General features: G+C 37.9%; 1 protein-coding gene across 2 annotated transcripts in view; it reads left to right on the top strand.

Annotated features, from left to right (window-relative positions):
• Positions 1 to 17,705: 17,705 nt before the first annotated feature.
• Positions 17,706 to 26,048, top strand: part of TBC1D9B (TBC1 domain family member 9B) — a 38,769-nt gene continuing 30,426 nt past the window's right edge. For both annotated transcript variants that reach the window (XM_034402710.2, XM_034402703.2), the window contains exons 1-3: positions 17,706 to 18,005; positions 23,573 to 23,683; positions 23,990 to 24,108. In XM_034402710.2, coding sequence (XP_034258601.2) covers positions 17,888 to 18,005; positions 23,573 to 23,683; positions 23,990 to 24,108 — 348 coding nt within the window. In that variant the 5' untranslated portion in view covers positions 17,706 to 17,887. The remainder of the gene's footprint in view (positions 18,006 to 23,572; positions 23,684 to 23,989; positions 24,109 to 26,048) is intronic.

Here is a 26,048-nt window from a genome sequence, read left to right as displayed (position 1 = left end):
TGCAAATTATTGAGAAAAATATCAAAGAGGGAAGAAGGGATTTTGGTTTTGAAAAGTTGAAAAATTTATATAGGGGAAATTTAGAAAGAATTCTATATAAAAATTTATAATAGAAAAACATTTATATAGCTATTCTTAATGTGGCTATAATTTTCACGTTTCCTAGATTTCTTGCAACAAGTATGTTAGGAAGGTTAGTCTTACTAAATTTAATATTAAATGTAATATTAGTCATGTTAAATATAATTTAAGATCGCTCAATGATTTATAGAGAAAGCTTATGTTGAAAATCGCCAAGATATCTGCTTAACTTCTCTGAGCATGTTATAATAGACCTTTAAATACACACCTAGTTTGAAGTGTTTAAGGCACAAGGTATGTTATGGCTGTTAGTAATATATGTGACTACAACCAATGTTAATTGGTCCATGCCATGCATTTGTGGTACTGCCTTATTGATAGCAATTGCATCATCTTCATTAAGGCTGTTAATGTTTAAGTGATACAGAACATACTGCTTCATTCTTCTGTTCTGATGGGTATGATTAAGAAAGCACTAAGTTTGGTCTTAACACTGCTAAGAGTTCTATAGAAGCTGTGATAGCAAACACTCAGAATTCGAAGAGAGGGGAAAGTCCCACATTTCATACTACCGTATCATTTTTTATTATCTTATTCAATGCATTAGCTCATTCAGAATTCAAATGCTTATCTCAATGTACTGTTATGCTTCCAAAGAGCCTTGTGATAATACTCAAATAGACATATTTGCATAATTTAATTTTCATGATGCCATGAATTTCTAAAATAATAAATTAGTCAGACCCCTTCAGAATATTGATAATATTGATCATAATAATGTAATATATCAATAGCTACTTGAAGAATTAAACTCTGTTCAGGTGTATTAAATTTTTACACAAGGCAGTTCTGTGTGCAAGCTATCAGAGCTGCACAGATGCAAAACTGAAGCCCTGTCAGAACTTGCTCCTGTTCTGCCTGACTATTCTATTTTATAGCTCATCATTTTGTTTATTCACAATACAGTAGTCCTCATTGGGACCTGCGGTTTTGTCATTAAGTGAAGTGGTTGCTAATTGGGAAATCATGTGACTGCAACAGTGCTTTCATTCCCCAACTCCTCCTCCCCCTCTTTGGAAGCTCATCCTAGCTCTGGGATAATTAGCAAGAAGGGAAGTAATGGTTGTATTTACATTTGTTGGAAAGAAAAGTATTTCAAGAGTAAGAAATAATGGGTACAATGCTCTGGTGTGGCAGCCCTGAGTTGCTACCCAAACAGCCTAGTGCAGGGGTGTCAAACTTGATTCCATTGAGAGCCGCATCAGGGTTGTGTTTGACTTTGGGGGGCCAGGGGGCGTGACTAGGGTGGGCATAGCCAGCTCAGTGTCACTTATGTCAGGGGCGTCTGTGGTGGCTCAAGTGCTCTGCCAGTGAAAACAGGCTCCCAAGCTCCATTTTCAGCTGGGACAGCCTCCTGCAACCCTCTGCCAGTGAAAATGGAGCTCATGAGGACTGCCCGCGGGCCAGTCCTTCGCTGTTTCCAGGATGAAAACAGGCCAGATCTAAGCACCTCGTAGACCAGATCTGGCCCCCGGGCCTTGAGTTTGACACTCCTGGCCTACTGTATTCCCCATTGTATGCCTGCTAATTCTTTCATAATCCCTTCCTCTCCAGTCTCTCTGCATTTCAAATGGCTTTGGCAGTGGGGAGAGAAAAACAACAGAGCAGGCACAGGACAACATGTAACCATAATGGCAATCATGTCATTGCAGGATACTAAAAGTCATAAATGTAGGCATTGGTCATAAAGTCATTTTTTTCAACACCATTGTAACTTTGAACAATCATTGAACGAGGTAGTCAGTAAACAAGGCCTAGCTACAGCAGCATCTGTCTAGAGTGCACATTCCAGATTTCTGAAATCTGCCAACCACTGCCATTATTACCCATTCTGCCCATTGCCACCTTCTATCTCATTTCTTCTCTCCCACAACAAGCAAGAAGCAACCAAGAGTTCTAGATTACTGTATCTGTGGCCCTTGACCACAGTCTTGTGGCACTGACACAATAGAATAAAATCCCAAAGTCCTGAACTTCCATCTTAGTTCTTTTCTCTTTCTATTACCATAATCACTTTCAGAACTTGAATCCTGCAGTTTAAGCCAATGGAGGAAAAACAAGGGTAGGAAAAAGTAAAAGCAACCTGACTGGGTAACACTGTCAGAGCCTATAATGGGGAGAGGGTAAAAAAGGGAAGTGGGGGAAGAAAAGGTGGTTGAAGTGAGTGAAATAGACAGTAGCAGGCTTAATATTTCCTGAAAATACAGGGCCTACAATAATTATATTGATTCACAATCAATATGTGAATAAAACACATGACTACCTTGTTCAGGTAGAGTAAGAACATGGTATCCAGCTCCACCTTTATCTGCAAATCCTCCAAAGGGAACCTTCCAAAATTAATCATAACACACCATTTGAAACTCTTGATTTAGTGTGATTGACAAGATCCCTCTCCTCCAAAAATGGCAAACGGGCATATTAAATGCAGATGATGTAAATCAATTGGTCACTGTTACTGCCCTCTGATAGAGTTGGATATCTAATCTCAAGAAATCGGCTATTGGTATTCAAATGATCTGGTATAGAATGTCTAAGATGCAAAAATAAAACTTTATGGAAGTTAATGGTTGATAGATTTTGTAGAAAAAAGTAAATAGTGTTTTGCAATGTAATGTGATATATTTTGGCACTTGGATCATAAAAAGAATTTGACGAAGGTTCAAATTGCATACTGCTTATATATAAATATCTCAGAACAGCTGCTTGGAAATAGTAGCCATCTCATTCTTTATACATTTTAAACTATTAAGTGAGGCTGCGATGTCCAATAAATAAGCTAAGAACATTTTAAAGAAACAGGCAAAATGATTAAGCCTCATGAGTGTCTCATGTGATGGTCTTATGTTACATCATTGTGTTAAAGAATATGTAAACAATTTTTCCCTTACTAAGCTATTTAGTATATTTTGTTAATTGAAGTTGCTGTGAAGAGAGCAATTCCCAGATAAGGGTGATAGTTTAAAACATAATAAGCGTATTTATAGCAGCAAAGTTATAAAGGCGTTCCTATAAGATTTAATGAAAACATTTTTCATGCTGCTCTACATAAATAGGATTATAATCCATCATAATACCAGGATACAGCTTTGGCTAGGATGCAATTTTGCCCATAATGGTGCTTTCTTGGCAGTGAAAAATGATCCCCTGAAATCAGTTCAGGCGATCTGAGAGTTGATTGCAGTAGAAATTTGTTTTCTCCAGCTTTGCCTATAATTAAATAAAAAGCTTTTTTAGGACCACAGTAAAATACTGAGAATATGGGGAAATATTTTAAAGGACTAGTGCTACACCAAGGTGCAGGTACAATGACCTAAAGACTAAGGGGTCACAAGTCATGGTTTATTTAAATAGTATACAGGGGAAACGAATAAATGAAATTGAGAAATGCATGGCATAGAAAGCAAATTGAAAGATCACTGTAGGAATCCAATTAAAACATTGCTGATAGATGGCTCCCCAGTCAACGCATCCAGTAACAATAACAATCTCTAGTTAGATTGTTGAATTGTTCAAATGGAATCTGCCACCTATTATTTTGTGTCATGCCCTATCAGATGACAGAGAGTAGGCATTGAATAATTTCTTGTGACAGTATTTTAAAAATGTTAAGTACTATCGTCTTCCTCAGATTTTGGAAGAATAAGACTTCAAATTTCTTTCATTTATCCTCCATGATTTTTCAAAGTTCAAGGGAGGAAAAATCAGGAATTAAAAATTCTCAGCTTTCATTACAGAAGTCAACAGGGTAAATGGCTGTTTGGTTTATCTATAACATTAGCAAACTATATTCTGCCAGTGCAAGAGAACGAGAGAATTTTTGCAGAAAAGTAGTTGATGTGTCATTTGACCAAGTGAACAGAACCAACATCAGTTGTATAGTACGTCCAAACCAGAGGTGGGTTTCAGCAGGTTCTGACCAGTTCTGGAGAACCGGTAACAGAAATTTTGAGTAGTTTGGAGAACCGGTAGTAAAAATTCTGACTGGCCCCGCCCCCATCTATTCTCTGCCTCCCAAGTCCCAGCTGATCAGGAGGAAATGGGGATTTTGCAGTAACCTTCCCCTGGATTGGGGAGGGAATGGAGATTTTACAGTATTCTTCCCCTGCCACGCCCACCAAGCCATGCCACACCCACTAAGCCATGCCACACCCACCGAACTGGTAGTAAAAAAAATTGAAACCCACCACTGGTCCAAACTCATGTTAAATTTAACAATTCACTTCAAATTAGAACTGAAGTATGGCATTGTAAATCTTTATTTTTAATATCAAAAGAGTAGCTTGATCTGTAATGAAGATTGCACAAATGATTTTGGAGCAAATTATTTTAGTTCTATATAGACAGGATAAATAAGTAAATAAATTCATTCATTCTTTTATTCATTTCCCCCAAGATTGCGGAATCTGATTTCTAATTCTATACAGACAATATAAATCCATCCATCCATCCGCTTTTCATAGATTCATTTTTTCAGTTAAAAACATAAGCCTTTAAGCATAATATTATGCCTGTAGGAAGCATAATACTGAAGGAAAATCAAAGACTGAATTTTTTAGCTTAAGCATGAGAAAATATTCATGGTAACTGGTTTCTATGTCACCCAATCACTGCAATCTAATACGTTTGTACTTTTTAAAAGCGCTTTGATAATATAAAAAAGTCTTTTTATCAAAACCAGAAGAGGGCACCATCCTTCCTTTCTCAGAATAGGTCCCCAGTTCAATTCCGGAAACTAAGAGCTTGCATAGCAACTGAATCCTGGAAAGTCTTCAAGTCTGCCCAAATTAATTAAAGCTAATGCTGACTGGTGGCTCCTTTTCTGGCTGCCGTCCTTACTTAGATTAATAAAACCAGATCAATACCAGACAATTGGTATATAAAGCAAGATTTTTTTTTCTCATTCGTAAGGAAGAAAATAAATTTGATCCTTCCAATTAAAAACCTTTTGTCATTTGGCAGCAAGTGTTGTGTTTCTCCCAGAGACTGTCATGTGGTGGTAACTTTATAAAGTTATAAAGTTAACATAAAAGATGTTCTTGGGTGGAGTATAGTCTTAGCTAAGTGATGTAAAATTGTGTGTTTGTCTATTGCTGGGAATAGAGCTGAATCTAAGTTGCTCGGTGGCCAAAATATTCTCTGATAGCATCCAATTCAATATTTTATTTGATATTAATCCAAAATATTATTTGCTAATTAGATATAAAATATTAATTGGTTGACCATTAGCAGGATCACATTTGTATATACTGTGAGGGTGGTAAAATTAAGCCAGCCTTTTGAAACATAAGGAATTATTTATAGCAGTGAAAAAAGATGTTAACGCAGAGACCCTCACCAAGCAGATTTTAGAGCAGAAACTCTGGTAAAATTAAATCTTTGCCTGGAATGTTGTTGCTTTTCAACTGAACTTTACTTTGGGGTTTTCTCTTTAATTTGGAAGCCAATTGGGAAGGGAATAATTTATTAGCAGGATGTAACAGATATTGCTTAGAAGTGCTCTGAATGAGCTACAGAAGTGTTTATCCCAGGCCTCAAGAAGAATTAAGTCGCTACTTGTAGAATAGAAGAAAAAAGGAAGTATCTGGGGAATAAATTTTGTAACTAAAATGGTATTTTGGATTGTATGATTCCTTTATATACCATTTTAATTATTTTAATTATTTCTTGAAAAATTGACATGAAACAAATATTTCTATCTAACACTAATGTTTGTTGTGATCTAAGAAATTTCTTATTCACTTTGATCAATCCAAAACGGTTTCATATGATGTGATAAACATATTTGTTTTTAAAGTTATATTTAACTGAGAATATTTTAAGACTTCTTATAAGCTTTATTTTCCAGTGTTTCCCAGTGAATATATCCAAATGTAGTTTGAATGTTTTTCTGATTTTCCGCCAGTTCTTGTATCGAATAATATTAAATACAGCATAATTCCAGGATGAATTTACATGGAATAAAAACAAAACATTGGCAACACATTGTTAATCACATTCCTTTTTATTTCTCTCCTTGTTTCTGACCGTTTTTATTGTTGCTTCTTTTGTAGGTGGCCATTTTTTCCACCGTAATTCTCTCTCCCCTCGGAGCCTCGTCTACGAGAATGATTTCTCTTCGATCGAGCCTGTCTTGGACATCTACGATGAGAACAAGACCTGAAAGGGAATCTGCATTCTTCTTGCTTTGCTCTCTTTCCCTTTCCCTTTTCCGTTTCTCATTCCTATTGTTGTGTACTCCTTCCATGGATGTCCTTTGTCTGAAGAAGAGCTGCCTTTTTCCAGAACTTGTGCCTGGCTGCCAGGCTGCAAAGGTGAAGCTCAGCTGAGGCAATATCTGAGGATGACGTCTCTGAACAGATGAAGTATGTGCACAAGGTCGGCTGTTGGAGGTTGCCGAGTTGACAAATTGCCATTAGCAGTGCCAACGTGATGGTGTCAGTATGCTAGAGATTTTGCCCTACTCCGTTTTAATTTTGTACAACAGTCCTGTCTCTTGAGTAGGCACGTGATAGTTCTCTTATTTTCCAAACCAATAAATTACCGTGTTTGCCAGCTTACTTGCCTGATGCAGGAGCTGATAGGCTAACTGCCCAAAGTACTCCAGTTACTTTTAATTTTGTCCTTAATCTCACATTGAATACTTCCATTCCAAAGGGATCTACAATATATATATATATATATACATATATATTAGTAGTTGATGTTGCGGTTTAACAAAACAAGATATCACAACAGCAGCATAGCAACCTATGACATTTTCCTGGATTTGGAGGATTTTTTTTCACATCCTATTGTGGCTAAATATGGTCAGATGTTGCTTGGTGAGAACGGAACAACAGACACAGAAAGTGACATTTTTACAGCCTTTTACTGACTTTCAAAGATTCCGTTGAGATTTATAAACCCAATCTTTGAGCGCGACATGATTAAGACTTCTTAAGAAGAATCCAGGAATCAAAAATATATATTATTGCTTGATTTTTAAGATACGTGTTCTTTTTTCACTCAGATTTTTAAGAAGCCAACAATATTGGTGTTATATACTAAAAAAAAAAAAATCTGGAAGCTTCCTTCCTACATGTTTTTACTTGAGGTAACTGTATTCGCAAAGCAACACTTTTCTGAAGCTAATTCTGTTCCTGAGGAGATCACTATTATGAAGCACGTGAGGAAGACAGGCAGCTGGGGCATTAAATGCTGGAGGAAATCAGTTTTGATTAGAATGGTGAGACACGGTAAAAAAAAAAGTATTCTGATGCAAAAACGGACAGGTAAAAGGACAAAAACAATCATGTTTTTAAAGCAGCCAAAATGCTGCTTCAGCAAAAAAACAAAAACCAGATCTGAACTATGTTATGGGGTTCCTTAGTTAGTTTTTCCTGCTAAGGAAGCTCTGTAAAATAAGTGACAAATGTCATTTTTCCCCATTGCAAATTTGAGCTCTATAGATATAAAAATGATACATTATGTGAAAACAAGCTTGATTCTATATGAAGCTTGATTGATGAAAAAAAAACCTGAAACTAATTGAAAGGTAAGGTATGTTATGTGCGTGACTTGTCGCTTAGACAGCTGAAGCTGTAAATGAAGAGACATTATTGGGGTTTTTTTCCTACAAGGGTTGGGCTTTGAAAATAATCACTTCTGCCCTGGAATGTAGTCATGCTGAAACTTCAATGCAAAAAATGTGAAATTAGCTCTGGACTCTTTGCTAGGTGGAATGCTTAGCCAGTGTTGTTAGGAGGGTCATTCTATAGAGCTGATCATTCTTGACTGGTTGATATATAGAATTTTAAGGATTTAGCACTGGCAGTGTGGACGTATATGTACATGTATGTGCCAGATAAGTTTCAATATACTCCATTAGCCATAAAAAAAAAAAAAAACCCTCGCAACAAAATTCTTTTAGAAGCACAGTTTTGACATATTATGAATTAAAATTTAAATGGTTAGGGTGGGGGTTAATAGTATTGAGGACAGGTGTAAGACCATTGTGATATTACTTGAATAGACAAGACAGAAAAACCCTGCATTTTTTTTCTTTTCAGACTGCCAGTATCCTGTAGTTATATTTATCTATCAATAAGAGACAGTGTTATCTTATGTGAAGTGCTCTCTTTTGGAAAAGTGTGTAGTGCATAGCTGCAGTTGTGATAATTCTAAAAAAAATTCAGTACCTTTCATATTAATTATAAATCTACAATTATTGATTACCAACATCATTGGCATACCTTATGTTTTAAACATAATCTAGCTAAATTTATTTTTAACCCAATGTTGACCAAGTGGAGACCTGACCTGAATTATTATGATACTGAGAACATTAAAATCTTTAATAGTCATTGAAACTTTAATAAGATTGGTGGGCTAATTAAAATGTCTCGTATTGGAATAGCTCCACACAGTTGACTCATCCCTGAAAATACATATATATCTTTGGAAACAAACACATATAAGGAACTTTAAGAAAAGAGGAATCCAGAATTTTTCCCATTTCAATTCCATTAAACTCAACCATTAAGGAGATTTAGGTATAACTAATATATTTTTGATTGGGACAAGGCAGAATTTTTTAAAGAGGGGGAGGTCATTTCACTATATGAATTGTAAATTCAAAAAATGTGTTTTAACAGATATGGAAGTTTTCTATATCCCATGTAGGATATAGGATTTAACTTTTGTGCTGGAATCATTCTATATGGATAATTAGGGCAATTATGGTTTGGGCTACCATCTAATCTCCTGATCCCCAGTTGTGTATGTGTGCACTTTACTCCATAAATCGAACTTTTACCTGACGTATACCGGATAATACCAAAACACAATCTCATCTCTATTTTCATTGGCAATGGCATGCTGGGATCTTGGAGCATAAGAGTCCTTAGATCTTCTGAAACTGGAAATACTAGGGACAGAATTTTCATGCAAAGACCTTTGCTTTACCACTAAACTCTAATTCTGCCTGGTTTCTTTTGCAGATAGGTAAGCTATAACTATGAGTTGTAGCTAGTTTTCCAATCACTAATACTTTGATTGTTGCCCAAGTCATTAAAAGCAGCATTATCTGGAACTGAAAGTTCTAAGATTAAGACATGAAATCGTTAATAATTCTAGTTGCCTGTCAACTCATTTTGGTCAAGATTTATAATACAGATGTTTTCATATCCTGAGATTTGATGTATTTATTTATTTATTAAATTTATTGGCCATCTTATCACAGGGTAACTCTGGTTGGCATACAGTATTAAATTGATAAAACTATATAAATAAAATGCTACAATAACACAGAAATGCAAAATACAATATGTAGCCTTAGCTAAAAGATGGTGTGGGAGAGAGTAGGATGAAGGGGGGGGGGATCTATTATATGTGACACATAAAGTGTTGTTTCCTGAAGGAATTTTATCACTGTAACAAAAAAGCTGTTATGTGTTTTGTTTTACAGGCAGTGCAATACACTTGTCTAATCAAGTGAACAAGAGTCCTTAGCCCAGCTTCAAATTTTGGGAAAGCATTTTATGGACATTTGGGCATAACTACTTTTTACCCCTAGGTTATGCTATTAGAAATTGAAGAAAGGGATTCAAAAAGATTGGTTAACTGTTAGACATTATGCTGTTGTGATAACTACGTGGGCTCTTTCAGAAAATATTGCAGTAAATGTAACACTTAGTTATACTAATATAATAGTCTGAATTTCACAATGTTCCCAAACTACACAATTGGCAGCCCCAAGAATACCCATTGCCTGAGGCCTACTCCTCTGCTCTCCACCATCCATGTGCTTTCCCTGGCAATGTTAACACCACCCCTCCTCCTCCAGCTGGACCAATGGTGGGTTGCTCCCGGTTCTGTCCAGTTCTTGCGAACTGGTAGTAAAAGTGGTGGGAGGCTCCACCCACCCTCCTGGACATCATAATGGACGATCTGCGCATGCGCAGAAGCTTCTGTGCATGCACAGAAGCGTGCACGCTTCCATTGCGAACCAGTAGTAAAGGTAAGTAGAACCCACCCCTGAGCTGGACACTCAATAGATGTTGCTCAGAGGGCATTCCCAAAATGGAATGCTTATTCTGAAGGACCATGCCTTTAGGCCCAATGATACCCATCCTGTGTCTCGTGATTTTCCTGGGCATCTCTCTGACGGTCCTTTTCCATTTTATATGGATGGCCAAGAAGAAGGGTATATGCCTTTTCTTGTGGGTATTTCAGGCCTTCCACATAGCTTTTTTACAGTATCAGAAAGGGACTTTTAGTAAGAAAGCTCATTTCATATGTTAATTTCCAGAAGGGTGATTCAAATCATTGTAATTTAATAACCTGAAGAGAATATCATCAATATAAAATGATGACAGCTTCTGAGGAATGTAAAAAAAAATATTAACTGCACATCCCAAATATTTATATAGAATAAAAATACATTCTGAGTACTAGATATTTGAAACTGCAATTCCCATGACATCTTCTTATTTGCCCTGGTACTGATGGACGTCAAAGCTGAACCATCTGGAGGGGCATCAATCTGTCTAGCTTACTTTGCTGGAATTCTCCATGTGTCCCTCCTAAGTATATGGTAGAAAATTGAAATAAAGTAAGATTACTACATGATTAATTCATATTGAATAAATGCGATATAGCATGGCCTTCATAAATTGCTCCTAATTAAAATGTTCAAAAATGTAGAGGAATCAATTTTTCTCTATTTAGAAATAGATTGTTGGCCCCAAAAGCAAAGGAAAATGTTGTTCAGTAAACCAGTTGTTCCACAGCCATGTGTTTTTATATAGTAAAATGAAAGCTTAAAAGTTTCAAGCCAAGTGGCATAGCAAACTATGGCTATATCCACACTACAGAATATCTGCTTATGTTATTTTATTGTCATGCTTTCCCCAAAAGTATTCTGACATACTGTGCAGAAAATGCTAAGGATTTAATTAGCAATCTCTATTGCTTTCCTAGTCATCAACCTAGTTAGCTTTATATCAAAAAGAGAATGGTGGTACAGTCTAACAAAGATGATTCATTATATAATTCAGTGAATGTTAAAAATGTACAATCTTCATGCATATATCTAGCCACCTGAACTGTTTTAATTGAAATCTTTACTAAATTTCCATGAGCTCATTTTCGATTAGTCACGTTACAATGTGTTCCGTTTACGGATTTTTCTAATTAAACCTGCTACTTAATTTTTCCTTGTCTCTCGATACATGTTCCAATTTATACTATTCTCCCTTGCCTTGCATACACCTGTATTAATACTGTTCCTCACAGCTGTTATTTATCATTCAGTTTCTATCCAAACGATATAGAATTTGTGAGAGTGGGAGAAAGTGTAGGAAGTAGAGTTTCCCAGGGCTGGCATGTTGAAAGAGTCAATACAACTTCCATCTTATTGTAAGCATGAGAAGCATAAAGCAGGATTTCTGTTATAGGAAGGGTGGGAGAAAATGCGTTGGAAGGAAGCTTAAGAGGGGGAAAAGGGCTGCAACTGCACTTGTCAGAGAGCAATAAATGGGAGTAGTTACAGTGTCTACGCTGTGATCAAGTTAACTGTGTTGTAATTAGTGTCTTGGGAAGCAGTCAACACTGCATTCATTTGAATTTCTGGAGCTAGACAAAGGCCTGAAGAAGCATCATGATGTTCCATTATTGTCAGTTGTTTACAGTGATCTCTAGTAGGGAAGGACAGGTCAAATCTGCTGTGTCCCAATTATTTCCCAGTGGTTTAACACAGGTTTCCCCAACCAGACAATGTACAGAGAGTGGCATTAGAATCTACAGCGTCTCAAACTAATCCAACTGGAAGTTGGTGTGGATGGGGAATAGTAATACTTTTAACAGCTGTTCATTTATTCTTATATATGATTTAATTAAAAAGCAAATCAGGTTTATAACATCTCAATAGAAAGAGTGTATCTTGACAGTGCAATGCTACTCTTTGTCAATTGAACTATAGCTTTGTCTTTATTTTGCCTTCTTGCTTATTAACTTTTCCCCTTGTTCTTTCACTACATCAATCCATATTATCCATGGCCTTGAAGATATTTTTATTAGGGACTATTATGCTAAGTGAAATGGCTACAGATATTGATACAAAACCTTACGTTGACAAGGCAACGGCGTGTTTTGGTGTCCATTCAGAAGCTGAACAGTTGCAATGAAACATTAGCAATGTATGTCTACTGTCCTGCTATTTCCAGGGATGAGTGGAAAGGATTTTGTGCATTCTTTCAATTCTTTTTATACTTGATGCGTATAGTCTTAAATGTGCATTGTAGTTGTACAGAAGCAACTTAGCTGCAGAAATTGCTGCTGCAGACTTGCACATGAAGTTAAAGTGAGCAAAACGAGTCTCAGAGAGAACTGTATTCACTTATGAGGGCTATTATATCTGGGGCTAGGCAGGAAACCAAGATAACAGTGGGAAAGACAAGGGAGCAGATATGCATTGATCCGTAAGTTTACATATCCACATAGTTCAGGAGGACTTGCTGCTCTGAGGTCTATCCCCACGTATGTTTGCATTATCCTCAATTTTAGAAGACTCATGCCCACAGACTGCAACCTCAATCATGCTGCTTGGTTATTTTAGTTCAATGTATTAATAAGTTCAATGTAATAAGTTTATCCAGATGCAATTATTGGAGAAAATTATATTTCTTCACTTAAAAAGATAGTACTAGATAGGTTCGTTTATATTTCATCTTCAATTGCAGAGGAACTCAAAGCTTATCGGCAATAAGCCAGTAGTGTGTAAGTCCAGATATGGGCTGAAAATTAGCAAAATCCTCTCATGAGCTGTTCTAGACATATTAATGGATTTGCTGGAAGAGGAGTTCTGGTTCACTTTTCCCACTGTCCAGAATATGAGGAAATAAACCCTAAGGTGTGACTTACATGCCCTGGGTTGGATCTAAACAGAAAATACTTTATTCCATCAGTTGTTCTAAATTTATATTCAGTGCTTTTATTTACTCATATGTAATATAGTTATAATACCTACCTCACAAGAATTGTGTGAGACTTCATTCATATTTATGAAGACTGGCAAGCTTTTTGCATGAATGGTGCTATGTAAACGCTTGTATGTGTGACCGTTTTGAAGATGTTGGCTTGTTTGCTCATGTTCTGATTGCCCCTTTTTTTCCCTTATAGACGTCAGGCATTCTGAGGTGCTGAATCATATTAATGAAAGCTTTGTGAAAATACCTTTTTGTATATTTACTTGAATTGTCTTCCTTTCTCTTGATTCTTTCTGTGTTTGTTCACTTATGCTTGATTAGTCTGCTTGTAGCTCTCGACTTTTGTGCATCCAAGTGATAGAATCGAAGGGAATATAATTTCAAGAGGATGTTCTTAATGCACTTAATTGATGTAGTCCTAATGTTTCCCGGATGCCTACATTAGTTTTAAGAGTTGAATGATTTATCTCCTTGGAATTGCTGGTGTTATCCATAATTGAATTTTAGCAATGGCTAACTAATAAATATGTGATCTTTCAAATAAATAGATTTCTAAAACTGCATGTTTTAATTGCATTGAAAATCAGTGCTTAAATTATAGAGGGAGAGGACAAGGGTCTGCATGAAATCTAAAACCCCAGCTTTTGACTTCACCAATTTTATGGAATCAGGGGTTTTCTTTGCAGCTCTTCCCAAAACAGCAGATAAAATACAGTCCTCACTTCCCCCACTGTAATTTGAGCACTGCTGGTGGCTCCAGGGAGAGGGTGAAAAAAAAACCTTAAAACGCCCAGCTATCACATTTGCTAATAAGTTAGCGAGGCTGATCTGCATCAACTAAAAGCACATATACAATAGCTGTCACTTATGTAGCTCTGTAGCTTGGTGAAACGAGTGGCCATTTTTCCAGCAGTGAAGCAAATTGCAATTTGAATGGCTTTGATTGTCCTATTTCCCTTTCCAAATAAACTTCTTGTCTTAGTTACAGCCAAGGACTGGGGGGAAAAACGATTTTGCTATAGTTATGATGGTAGTAGTGGTGGTTAGTATAATGTTATTTGTTCCAGGAAGAATTAACCTCAATCTGGTATTACCCAGGCACTATAGAAGAAGGTTTGCCAGCTTTTGTATCCATCGGCTTCTGTGCCTTTATTAGTTTCACCTAGGCCTTGTAGTTCAATTGGTACCCTTTGTCCTGGTGTATATCTGTGGTGATGAAAGAGAGCTGCAAAAATTGAATTCTTCCCTGCTGTTAATAACTGAAACCACACTGAGATTTGCCAGGAAAACATGGAGGATAAATAGGCAATTTCTCTGTGGTTGTGGAAAATCAGCACTTGTGGGATTTTTATTTTTATTTTTTATTTTGTGATGCGCAGCCATCAGAATGAAGCCTTTGTTTCACTGCACTCCTGTTTCCTCTACATCTGCACATTTGTCACTGAAATGATTAAAGTTTCACACTAAGCCTTATGTCAGGGAAAAAACATCTTTCAGAAGTGCACAAAAGCTAGAAGTATCTCAGTTATTGAGCAGCTTGCAGCAAAAGAAATGGTTTATCAGGAAGATGCCCTTTCTGTGCCATTTAAGGGCTATGCATTCAAATGCTTTTAAGATTTGTGGCTTTAAATAAGAAACGGGCATTCTGTTACAAATATACAAAGGATTGGTTTAAAATGTCAGACCCATTTCAGTGATTGCGCTGAACCATGATTCGAGCGTATGTAACATCTTAAGTCCTAGCTCTTTTCCCAAATAAGATTCTGCAGATAGCTATGTACTTAACGGTGTTATGTCTGCTCAGGATTTCCAAATACAGGTCAACATTAACTATGCACAAAACAAAAAAAGTAAAAAAGAATGTTGAGAAGGATATTGGAGCAAGTGGATTTGACAAGTGAAAGTTATTAAAATACCAAATGCTGAGTGTGTAAAATACAATGACAGGGCTTATGTAATTGAATAATTTATTGCCATATTGTGAGTTATATTGATGAGAACAGTGAAGAAGTTGAACGATCCAGAAAGCTACTAGAGGCTGGCAAAGTGAAAAGGACTATTTGCCTTGAGTTTAACCTTGGCATGTGCAAGCAGTGTGCCACCCTCTTGACAATCGAAAATTTCAGACTTGTGTGATAAACTGTAGCCTGGCAGCCACAAAAAAATCATAGTCTGCATATTTTGATGTCAGTAGATTACTGTATTGTAGCTGTGTGGTATATGCTGAACCATTAATGGTGTATACCTTTATGTTAGAGTTTGCTAATGTAATACATTTCAATAAAAAGCTGTTTAAAGACAGTCTTGTTCAATGGAAGCTGTGTTTGGGAGAACTGCATTGCTTGCTAAATCCCAATGCATAACCTGTAGGATTATTTTTGGATACAGGACCCAGCATGTCTGTGAGTTGCAAGCTGGCTGGTCATATGTTTATGTCTTTTCCCTCTTCTCCCCACCTTATCCCACTTGGAAATTCAAAATGACAGACACACTCCAAGATTAAGGCATCAAAAAAGGAGGAGACTAGTTTAGGAAATAAGGATGGTAATTTTATGTCTCCAAGGAACCAATTCTAGAAAAATCAGAGAGCGGTGCTCTAACACTGCATTCTATTCATATTAATTTTATGTTGCACAGTATTCTGCCTTTCATTATCTTCTGGGGAAACCATATTAAATTTCTTGAGGGAAAAGAGTTAGATGGGAGAAAAGGGGGAAAAAAAGAATGTTGCTAGAGCCCAAGCTTAAGATTTATGGCTTCTATCTACACAGAACACTGAGCATAAAAATGCCAAATGGATATAAGTGATCTGTGGCAATTAATATGTTTTAGTAAAAATCAAGAAGGCAAACTACAAAGGAAGTTATCTTTTCCAAGATCTACGGATGGAAAATCTCCTATCCCAAGAACTGGAAGATACAAAACTAACAACAACTTAATCTTGGTATGGTTAAATAAACCCATCTAGACTCATATAACCTCTATCTGTTGGGATACAATTTTGACATCATCACTTGGTTGGGGACAAATATGTATACCTAATTATCATCAATGGATGATTTATGCTGCACCCCGTACCAATGAAAGACCTCATGTAGGAGTTTACTCTTTGTCTTCCACTAACACCTACTGGAACTGGCCCTGGATCAAAGAAGTGAGCCACCAAAGCACCATGCTTCCCCCAACATCCTAAGACAGTCCAGAAGAATACCATCTGATTTCAGTGATACGTACCCTGGGGACCTGGCAACTGGATTCCTGCAGCATGCATTGGGTGGCCTTTGAAGATGATTTGAAAATTGTGACTAGTTCAGAAAGCAGTGACTCAGTGACAAGTGGCATTTCTTGAGGTGACCTATTACTCACTGTCTGATAGAATTGAAGGCTGCTGAAAGATTAAGGAAGGCCAGAATGGTTGCACTGATCCTGAGCCCACCAGAGATCATCAGTAAGTGCCACTAATGCTCTCACAGTTCTGTGCCTCAGTCTGAAACCAGACTAAAAGAATCCAGATTACTTTGGGAAAGGTGCGGAAAGCAACTGGCAAACCGTGAGTGTCACTGAAGTATCACTGAAATCAGAGGGCTGTTCACCAGGCAGGGGTGCAACCAATTAAATATATCAGCCATGGTTGGGAAGTTATCTAGCACCATTATTGACTCCAGAGTGCAACTCTTTAAACACAAACTTTCTTTACTAGGTTTATCCAGAAGCTTGAAATGGTTAGGGCTGCTTTATGAAGAGCAAGGAGTAAAGTCCTGAAGAATTCTCCTGTGCAATTTGCGACCATTGCACAGCCCTAGAACCTAAACAGCAGTGGCTTAATCAGGTAACCATGGACAGGAAACCCACAGATTAGCACATTATATGATCTTATATAACTATATAATATAGTTGATAGATAGATAGAGAGATAGAGAGATATAGATTAGATATAGAGAGATAGAGATTATAGATAGAGAGATAGATAGATAGAGAGATATAGATTAGATATAGAGAGATATAGATTATAGATAGATAGAGATTAGATATAGATTATATATATATATATATATATATATATAGAGAGAGAGAGAGAGAGAGAGAGAGAGAGGGAGGGAGGGAGGGAGGGGGGAGGGAGAGAGTATAAAATATTATATACAGCGCGTTATGTAACAACCTCAGACATCATAGCCCACCTTCCCCTCAACAAAAGCCAGCCTGATTTTCGTTTTAGTTCGGTTCTAGTGCTAAGCAAACGCAAAGATCCGGGTCGCTCTCAAGAAAAATAACCGTGTGATAACGGTTATTTCATATATATGTTCAAATAATAATGATAATGATGATGATGATAATAATAATAATAATAATAATAACAACAACAACAACAACAACAACAACAATAATAATAATTTTATTTCTATACCGCCCATATATATGTAAACAATAAAAATATTTTTCAAAAAAAAAGAAAAGAAAGAAAAATAACCGTCTGATAAATACGGCCCCCAATGTTGGCGTTTGTTTGGCCGCAATAAACTAACCCGAGCGAAGGGGAGGGGGGGCTGGGTGGTGGGTGGGAGAGCGAATGGCCGGCCTCCTGGGCTGCCCTGTGCCAGCCGCACCGCTAGGGGGTGCCGCCGACAGACGCCGCCGAACTTGCTCGTCCTGACGGCAGCGTAAACGGCCCCGTGACCACCTGTGAGCGCTGGCCCGAGCGCAGGTTCCGAGAGGGGAGCCAGGCCGGGCGGTGGCGGTGGCTGGGCCAGCGCGGCCGTAGCAGCAGCAACGCCATCACCATGTGGCTCAGCCCCGAGGAGGTGCTGCTGGCTAACGCGCTCTGGATCACCGAGCGGGCCAACCCTTTCTTCCTCCAGCAGCGGCGGCGGGGCCACGGCAAGGGGGGCGGCCTGACGGGTGAGTGGAGTCGGCCTGCAGGGAGGGAGGGAGGGAGTGGCCGCGGCTGCCACCGCTGCCCGTATGGCCGTGGCCCTGAGCGTAGGAGGCGACGTGCGGAAGGGCCGGGGCCTAGGTTCAGGGAAAACGCCTTGAGCAAGGGGGCCTTGGCATCCTCTGAGTAGGTGGTCTCGCCCTCCCTCCCCCCATCTGCACATAAATGGTTTAAGCCTAACTCGGAGCAGCAGCCTCCAGCGGTTCCAGAGAGGCCTTTGATTGGCAAGATCTCTCCCACCCTCCAGTCGGTTTTCTGGAGATGCTTCTGGCTGGAGAAAAAAATGTGTTAACCCGCAAACCACCCATCTCCTTCCACTTATGACTGTAATCTTGTTGCTGGTATCCTTACGATCTATTGATTGACTGTTTCCTAATATGATTTGATTGCTTATTCGTACCCTATGACTGTCATTAAGTGTTGTACCTTATGATTCTTGATGAAGTATCTTTTATGTACTCCAAGAGCATACGCACCAAGACAAATTCCTTGTGTGTCCATTCACACTTGGCCAATAAAGAATTCTAGTCTAGTCCTAGTCCATAGTCCATAGTCCATAGTCCATAGTCCAGTCTCCTTTGACAGGCTTGAAGGATTAATTATGTGCCATCAAGTCTTTATAGTGATTGGCATCCTCTTCTTTTCAGAATGTCCATCAGGCCTTTCTTTCAAAGGCTGATATTCTATTCTGTTGGGTTCCTTAGGTTATGCTGTACCAGGCATCTACCCGAAAATATATAGGGGAGCTGTTCTGGTGGCCTTATCTTTCAGGCTTCAGCAGTTCATGGAAAAAAGGATGTTGTATGTCACTTAGAAATTGGAATATCTGGGGTTGCTGAAGATCTTATTTTCAGAGATAATAAGGTCATATTCAATCTAAAAGTTACGGTTTTCTTTTTAAAACAGAAACCTTGAATTGCAGAAGTGTTATTTAGATTTGTTATAGATACCCATTTCAAAAGATTCTATTTTCATTAGCTCAAAGGGCTTCCATATTGATAATTCCTACCACCGCTAATCAACAATACTTATCCAGTGTGTTTTGTTTTTTTTTACTTCAGTCTAACTTTTCAAATGCATTTTGTTTGAGAGATGCGTGGTTGTGGGCGAAAAAGAAGAAGCAGTAAAAAAAACAGGAAATTTCTGAATAGCACACACTGTCTATAGCTAAAATGAATTCCTTGGCACTAGAAATTCACAAATATGATATAGATAATCAGGGATGGATGGACGGACGGACGGACAGACAAAACAAACAAACTACATAACAAACATATAAACCAAAAATTCAAAAAGCCAACTCCGATCACCAGGTCTTTTCCTGCCATCAGTTTTCTATATTTCTGTAACAATATATAAAACTAGAAAGTCACAGATACAATGTAGATAACTTTAAACAAGATAGTTTTTTTTTCCTTCAGAAATTTAGTCCACCCTCAACATGGGAATTCTGTGGGTGACTTTGCTGATCACTCTTTCTTAACTCAACCTAACTCACAGGGTTGTTGTGGAGAGAAATAGGATGAGGAAAACTATACATGCCAGCTTAAACTTGTGTAGAAGATGTGGGATGTTAATAAAATAAATATGTCTACATTTTAAGTTTAGATTTCATATTTTTGTAAATATGTTGCAAAAAATATTTGCAGCAATGAACTAATAAGTCTAATAGAGAGAGCTTGTAATTTTGTATTTTGTAATTTTAATTTTGATTTTTATAATGACAGCCGTTACTTGACTCATCTACAGTTCTTAAGTGCTAATAAGGGTTAAAACTGTATAAGAATTAAAACAAAATTCCAGTAGCCTATGGATCAGGTGGGGGCAAATAATTTCACAATATTTAACTGTATTAGTAATGTAGGTGCCTAGAGGCCCTACTTCACGGTAAATTCCTTGAAGGCAAACAAGGTCAGAACAGTGCAGCCCTGGGGGTGGGGGGAGGATATTGTTCAGAGACCAGGAGTAGTCTTGCAAGTTTTATTGTCTTGAATAAATTTCCAAGGTAGTTTAAAAAAAGAACCAACACATAAAAGGAGAATTGGTATGTCACTTATCTGATACTAAAATGTCAGCCAGTTTGATACAGTGGTTAAAACACCAGGCTAGAAACCCAGGAGTTCTAGTCCTGGCTTTGGCACAAAGTCAGCTGTATAATCTTGGGTGACTCTTTCAGCCCTAGGAAGGAGGCAATGGCAAACCACTTTTGGGAAATTTTGCAAGAAAACTGCAGTGACTTGACCAGGTAGTTGAGCCCACACTGATTCAAAGGCACACATACAAACATCCAAACCCATGCAAACCATGGCACAGTGGTTAGAATGCAGTACTGCAGGCTACTTCTGCTGCCTGCTGGCTGCTGGCTGCCTGCAATTTGGCAGATCAAATCTCATCAGGCTCATCGTTGACTCAGCCTTCCATCCTTCTGAGGTGAGTAAAATGAGGACCCAGATTGTTGGGGGCAATATGCTGACTCTGTAAACCGCTTAGAGAGGGCTGTAAAAGCACTCTTGCTATTAAATTTCTTTCAAAATGACTAACATGCTACCATGACAGCCATTTAGAGGTGTATATTGGAATATTGCCATTTGTTAAATTATCCTAGGGCAACTAAAATTTAGACAAATCTTTGACTAATCTGGTTTAATATACCATTGGAAAGTGTCATGGAAATATTCTGTCCCTAGGATGTACTGTTATGCAGTGTATACAAAAAGTATCTCTAAAAACTTGTATCAAGATATACTGAATCATACTCATACCGATAATAGTGCTGTAGTAAAACAGTTCTTCTATGTGTACTTAATTGAATCCATTTGGGTAGAGAAAACAATCCACTGAATATTTAAGTTTTCTGTTATGAAGCAATAAGTATTGTGGTTACAAGTCTCTTCACATAAGCTCTTTTTCAAAAAATACCATATTTTTCGCTCTATAAGACGCACCTGACCATAAGACGCACCTAGGTTTACCGGAGGAAAACAAAGGGGGAAAAAATCGGGTGGAGCCTGAGAGGACCACAGAGACAGAAGAGGCAGGCAATGACAAAGACAGAAGAGGTGGGGTTCAGCACTGTAAAAAGACCCCAGCTGCTATTCACCAAAGGACTGGCACCGTCCACCATTTGGGGGGGGGGGAGTGTGTCTTATGGAGCAAAAAATACAGTAACACTGGAAATAGAAGCCAAGGCAGCAAATACTGGTTTTGTAATGTAATCATGTTGATGCCATTAGTTATCCAAAAAAACTTACGTGATGATAATGTATGTTAATTTTATTGTGCCATAAGAGGTTATTTTCAGGATATCTTACAGTTTTTAGTGATTAATTTATTAAATCTCAATTTCATTTGAAAAACTCCAGATGAATACAGCACAGTAATTGAATAGATTACATGTACGACTTGTTTACAGATGTTTTATTTGTTTCACAACTGCTTTGTTTTACCATTTTGTAAATAGTTTACTACTTTATTTGCTTCATTAGTAAATGACCCTACCATTGAATAAATGTTTTCAGCAGTTACTGGAAATTCCCTTTTCTCTATTCTAATCTCAGAGACATGAACTGTCCTTCCTAATGCTTGTGGCGAGTTTGGAATTTGCAGCAGATATTTTTTCTTTGCACCCTAGGAGAGAAACATGTGCTGCTACCTAGGATTCAACTCTTAACCTTTTGAGTCGGAGGCAAGCGTCTTCACCACTAGGTCACCTAAATAGGGACCTTCTGGAAGATGCTCAGCTGTGGATTTAATGTATTTGAAAATGAAAAAAACATCCATTTTCTTTTGGGATCACTGAAAATCCTCTCTGAATGGGTCATACATTATACTAAACTTCGGTTGATGAGTTGAATTAAGCATACATTTAATTGGTCATCAGCAATTGAGTGTAGAAATTGCATGTGGCAAATACAAAAGAGTTTGTTTGAATTCAAATTGGAGATGGAGCTTTATTAACATACATTTAACATATCATTTGGTATTATCTATGCAATCAATGTCTTCTAATCTCCAAATAATCCTTGATTATTCTTGTTTATTAGTGACTTGTATATCTCTTGTCACTGTAGATTAGTGGAAATCATTGTCTATAATCGTATGTGAGAAAGACCTTGGGAGAGAGGCAAATAATTCCTTATTTAAAAAAGGTCAGATAAGAGACAGCAGAGCCCATAATGGATGGAGCAAGAAGCTCAGAAGGAGCCTCCCTAAGTTGTCAAGTTGTAAAGATGATGGCAGGAGCATTTTACTTTTAAGATATGCAAGATTCTCTTAAAGTAGTTTTACAATTAGTTTATCTTGTGTTTCCTATCTGGTAAGACTGACATTATTTTATGGCAATCATTGAACTGAATTATAAATCACAACTCCAGTCAACATATGGGGTAGCGAGGAAGCTGTACTGCTGCATTTGAACGTTGTTCCCCATTTGGTTTATAAGTTTTAGAAAGGTTCTGGTTGAATATTTTCTAAAAATCAAATTGCTGTAGTAAATAGAGTTCAGTTACAGAGGAGTTCTTATAAGCTGTGTTTGGCTCATGATCCAGAAGCTCCCCATCCCTGCTTTGGGAGTTTCTTCCATCAGGTTTTAGTAACGTACAAATATTACCTGCTAGAAAATTGTCTTCATAGCAGAGCAAAATTTATTGTCAGCTATGTGAACATTTTCTCAGAATTTTGAATAATTATTCTTTAAAACTCAGTGTACCCTCAATTTTTTTTCCTAATAGCATAGAGTCAAAATATTGGAAAGGCCATTTAAGCTATTGAGCCCAATATCTTGCTCAATGCAGGATTCCAAAGTTAAAAAGACCTTGGCAGATGATTGTCTAGACCAGTGTTTTTCAAGCTTTAAAATGGTCAGAACCTGCTGAAACCCACCTCTGCTGCACTTCCAATTCTGAAAGTTTAAGTCCATGCATCTTACAGTTGCCAAGTTTGAAAAACACTGGTCTAGTTTCAGCTTGAACATATCAAAGGAAGTGGATTGCACCATCTCTCATGGTCATGCTAGACGAAAGCAAATAATTTCCTTTATTTATTTAGCATATGATGAGAACATGATAGAAGAGAAGTAAACATATACACATAACCCACATAATTTTTTAAAAAACTTCTACAGGGGTACAGCAGTGGGCTCATAACTGGATGTTCAATTCAGCTATGTAGGCGATTTCCTCTGGCTTTGCTTCATGCAAATCTTCTAGGGAACCAAACACTCACGTCAGGGCAATCTTGCACAATATGTTTAACAGTTTGCATATCAGAACCACAATCGCAACAAGGGGAAATCTATCCATCCCCACTGATATTATTTCATTTAAAAATGAAAGATGTAAATTGCCAACAGTAACTGTTTCAGGCTGGTTTTTTTCTCATCATTGGAACATCCAATTAGAGTTGGGTCAACATATTTTCAAATTTATAATTTACTGTCTTTTAAAATTTTATGTTCAATATAAATGATTACATTGCATTTTCTTTTAGTTAGATAATGTCCATAATATTCTTTTCTGCATTTTCATTGTGTTAGGACTGCTCGTGGGAACTTTGGATGTAGTTTTGGACTCCAGTGCTAGAGTTGCTCCTTATAGGATCTTGCATCAAACACAGGATTCTCAGATATATTGGGCAGTGGCTTGTGGTAAGTTCTGATACCTAACCAGGCAAGCAAAGAGTTTTTATACACAAACTGATGAATATTTCCTGTTTTGCCTAGTTTCAACCACTCATATATTAGGGGTGTTTGGCATGGAAACTCAGTCCTTTAATTTAGGACTCTTTAATTAAACGAGGGACAATAACTCCTGATCCGAATAGAAATTTAAAAGAAGATGACTTGACAAATGACTGTTTAATATAAACATTTTCATCCTTTTATATATGTGTCACTTTTATTATAGGAAAGCTTTGTTTATATCTTCTCTGGTTGTTCTTACTCTCTGTCTAGGCTCAAACCGTCAGGAAATTACAAGCCATTGGGAATGGCTAGAGAATAATTTGCTTCAGACTCTTGCAATCTTTGACAGTGAAGAAGATATCACTACCTTTGTCAAGGGTAAAATACATGTAAGAGCTGTTCTTGTCACATTCCTTAATAAATGAAAGACAAACTATAGAGAGCTATAGATTTTAAACCTCCATGTAAAACTCAGTGGGACAGATATTCATAGTATAGTACATATTGAATAGGGATTTTTCAAGGATCACCTTGCTTATTACTGTATCACTTTGCCTGAAGCTTCTAGTTAACTGCTTTAATATTTCACTGTGTAATTAAAGTGCTATAGCGTATGTCGACCCTCATTAGGAGAGAAAAATCTTTGAGAGTTTTGTTGATTTCTTCCTTCTGCCTGTATTCTTACTCTTTTCCATTTCTTTTTTTTCCACTACCATGTTTCTCCGAAAATAAGACCCAATGTTATTTTCTTTTGAGTTTGAAAATAAGCATTTGGGTTTATTTTCAGGCAGGTCTTTTTTAAGTGCAGGAGGCAGCAAGTGTGGGCCTGACAGGAGTGGGAGAGGACCTACCGCTGGCCCCGCCCTCTCCATTCCACTGTCTGCTTGCCCATGGCTGCAACGGATCAAGCTCTCAGCATGCCCCCGCCTCCACCCACCCTGCCTGTTGGCCCAGCTGCTGCAGGGACACTTCTCAGCTGCAGCGGACACCATGCTGGCCACCAAACGACTGCCCATGCTGTTGCTGGCTTCACGGGGGCACTTCGCCCTCCTGGCAGGGCGGGTGGAGGCTGGGGCACGCCGAGACCTTTGCCCCGATTGAGGCTGCAGTCAGTCAGACAGTGGGACAAAGAGGGTGGACCTGGTGGTAGCTGCCCAAACACTTTTCGCCCAGAGAGAGATGAAGCTTTGTCTGCTTGCAAAGGGGGCGCTTTGAAACAGCTAATCGCTCCATTTCAAACAGTTCCCTTTGCAAGCACACGAAGCTTTGAGTCTCTGTCATTTCTCTGTCCAGGCGAAAAGTGTTTGGTCGCCTATGGGGTACTTGGGAATGGAGCAAATCGTTCTGTTATATAAATATGTATGTATGTATGTATATGTGTATATACAGTTGTGCTCATAAGTTTACATAGCCTGGCAGAATTTATGATTTCCTGGCCATTTTTCAGAGAATATGAATGATAACACAAAAACCTTCCTTTCACTCATGGTTAGTGTTTGGCTGAAGCCATTTATTATCAATCAACTGTGTTTATTCTTTTTCAATTATAATGACAACAGAAACTACCCAAATGACCCTGATCAAAAATTTACATACCCTGGTGATTGTGGCCTGATAACATGCACACAGGTTGACACAAAGATGTGTGAATGGCTATTAAAGGTAACCATCCTCATCTGTGATCTGTTTGCATGTAATTAGTGTGCGTATAGAAAAGGTCAATGAGTTTCTGGCCTTCTGACAGACCATTGCAACCTTCATCCAGTGCTGCACTGACATTTCTGGATTCTGAGTTATGGGGAAAGCAAAATAATTGTCAAAGGATCTGTGGGAAAAGGTAGTTGAACTGTATAAAACAGGAAAGGGATATAAAGATATCCAAGGAATTGAGAATGCCAATCAGCAGTGTTCAAACTCTAATCAAGAAGTGGAAAATGAGTGGTTCTGTTGAAACCAAACCACGGTCAGGTAGACCAACTAAACTTTCAGCCACAACTGCTGGAAAATTGTTCGGGATGCAAAGAAAAACCCACAAATAACTTCAGGTGAAATACAGGATTCTCTAAAAACATGTGGTGTGGCTGTTGCAAGATGTACAATAGGGAAGCACTTGAAGAAAGATGGGCTGCATGGTCAAGTCGCCAGAAGAAAGCTATTACTATGCAAATGCCACAAAGTATCCCACTTGCAATACACCAAATAGCACAGAGACAAGCCTCAAACCTTCTGGCACAAAGTCATTTGGAGTGATGAGACCAAAATTGAACTTTTTGGCCACAATCATAAAAGCTACATTTGGAGAGGAATCAACAAGGCCTATGATGAAAAG

Source organism: Pantherophis guttatus, chromosome 2, assembly GCF_059756535.1.
Source record: "Pantherophis guttatus breed Tessera chromosome 2, ASM5975653v1, whole genome shotgun sequence".
Classification (NCBI taxonomy): Eukaryota; Metazoa; Chordata; class Lepidosauria; order Squamata; family Colubridae; genus Pantherophis; species Pantherophis guttatus.
The sequence above is the reverse complement of the archived record's forward strand: the minus strand, read 5'-3'. Positions and strand labels throughout refer to the sequence as shown.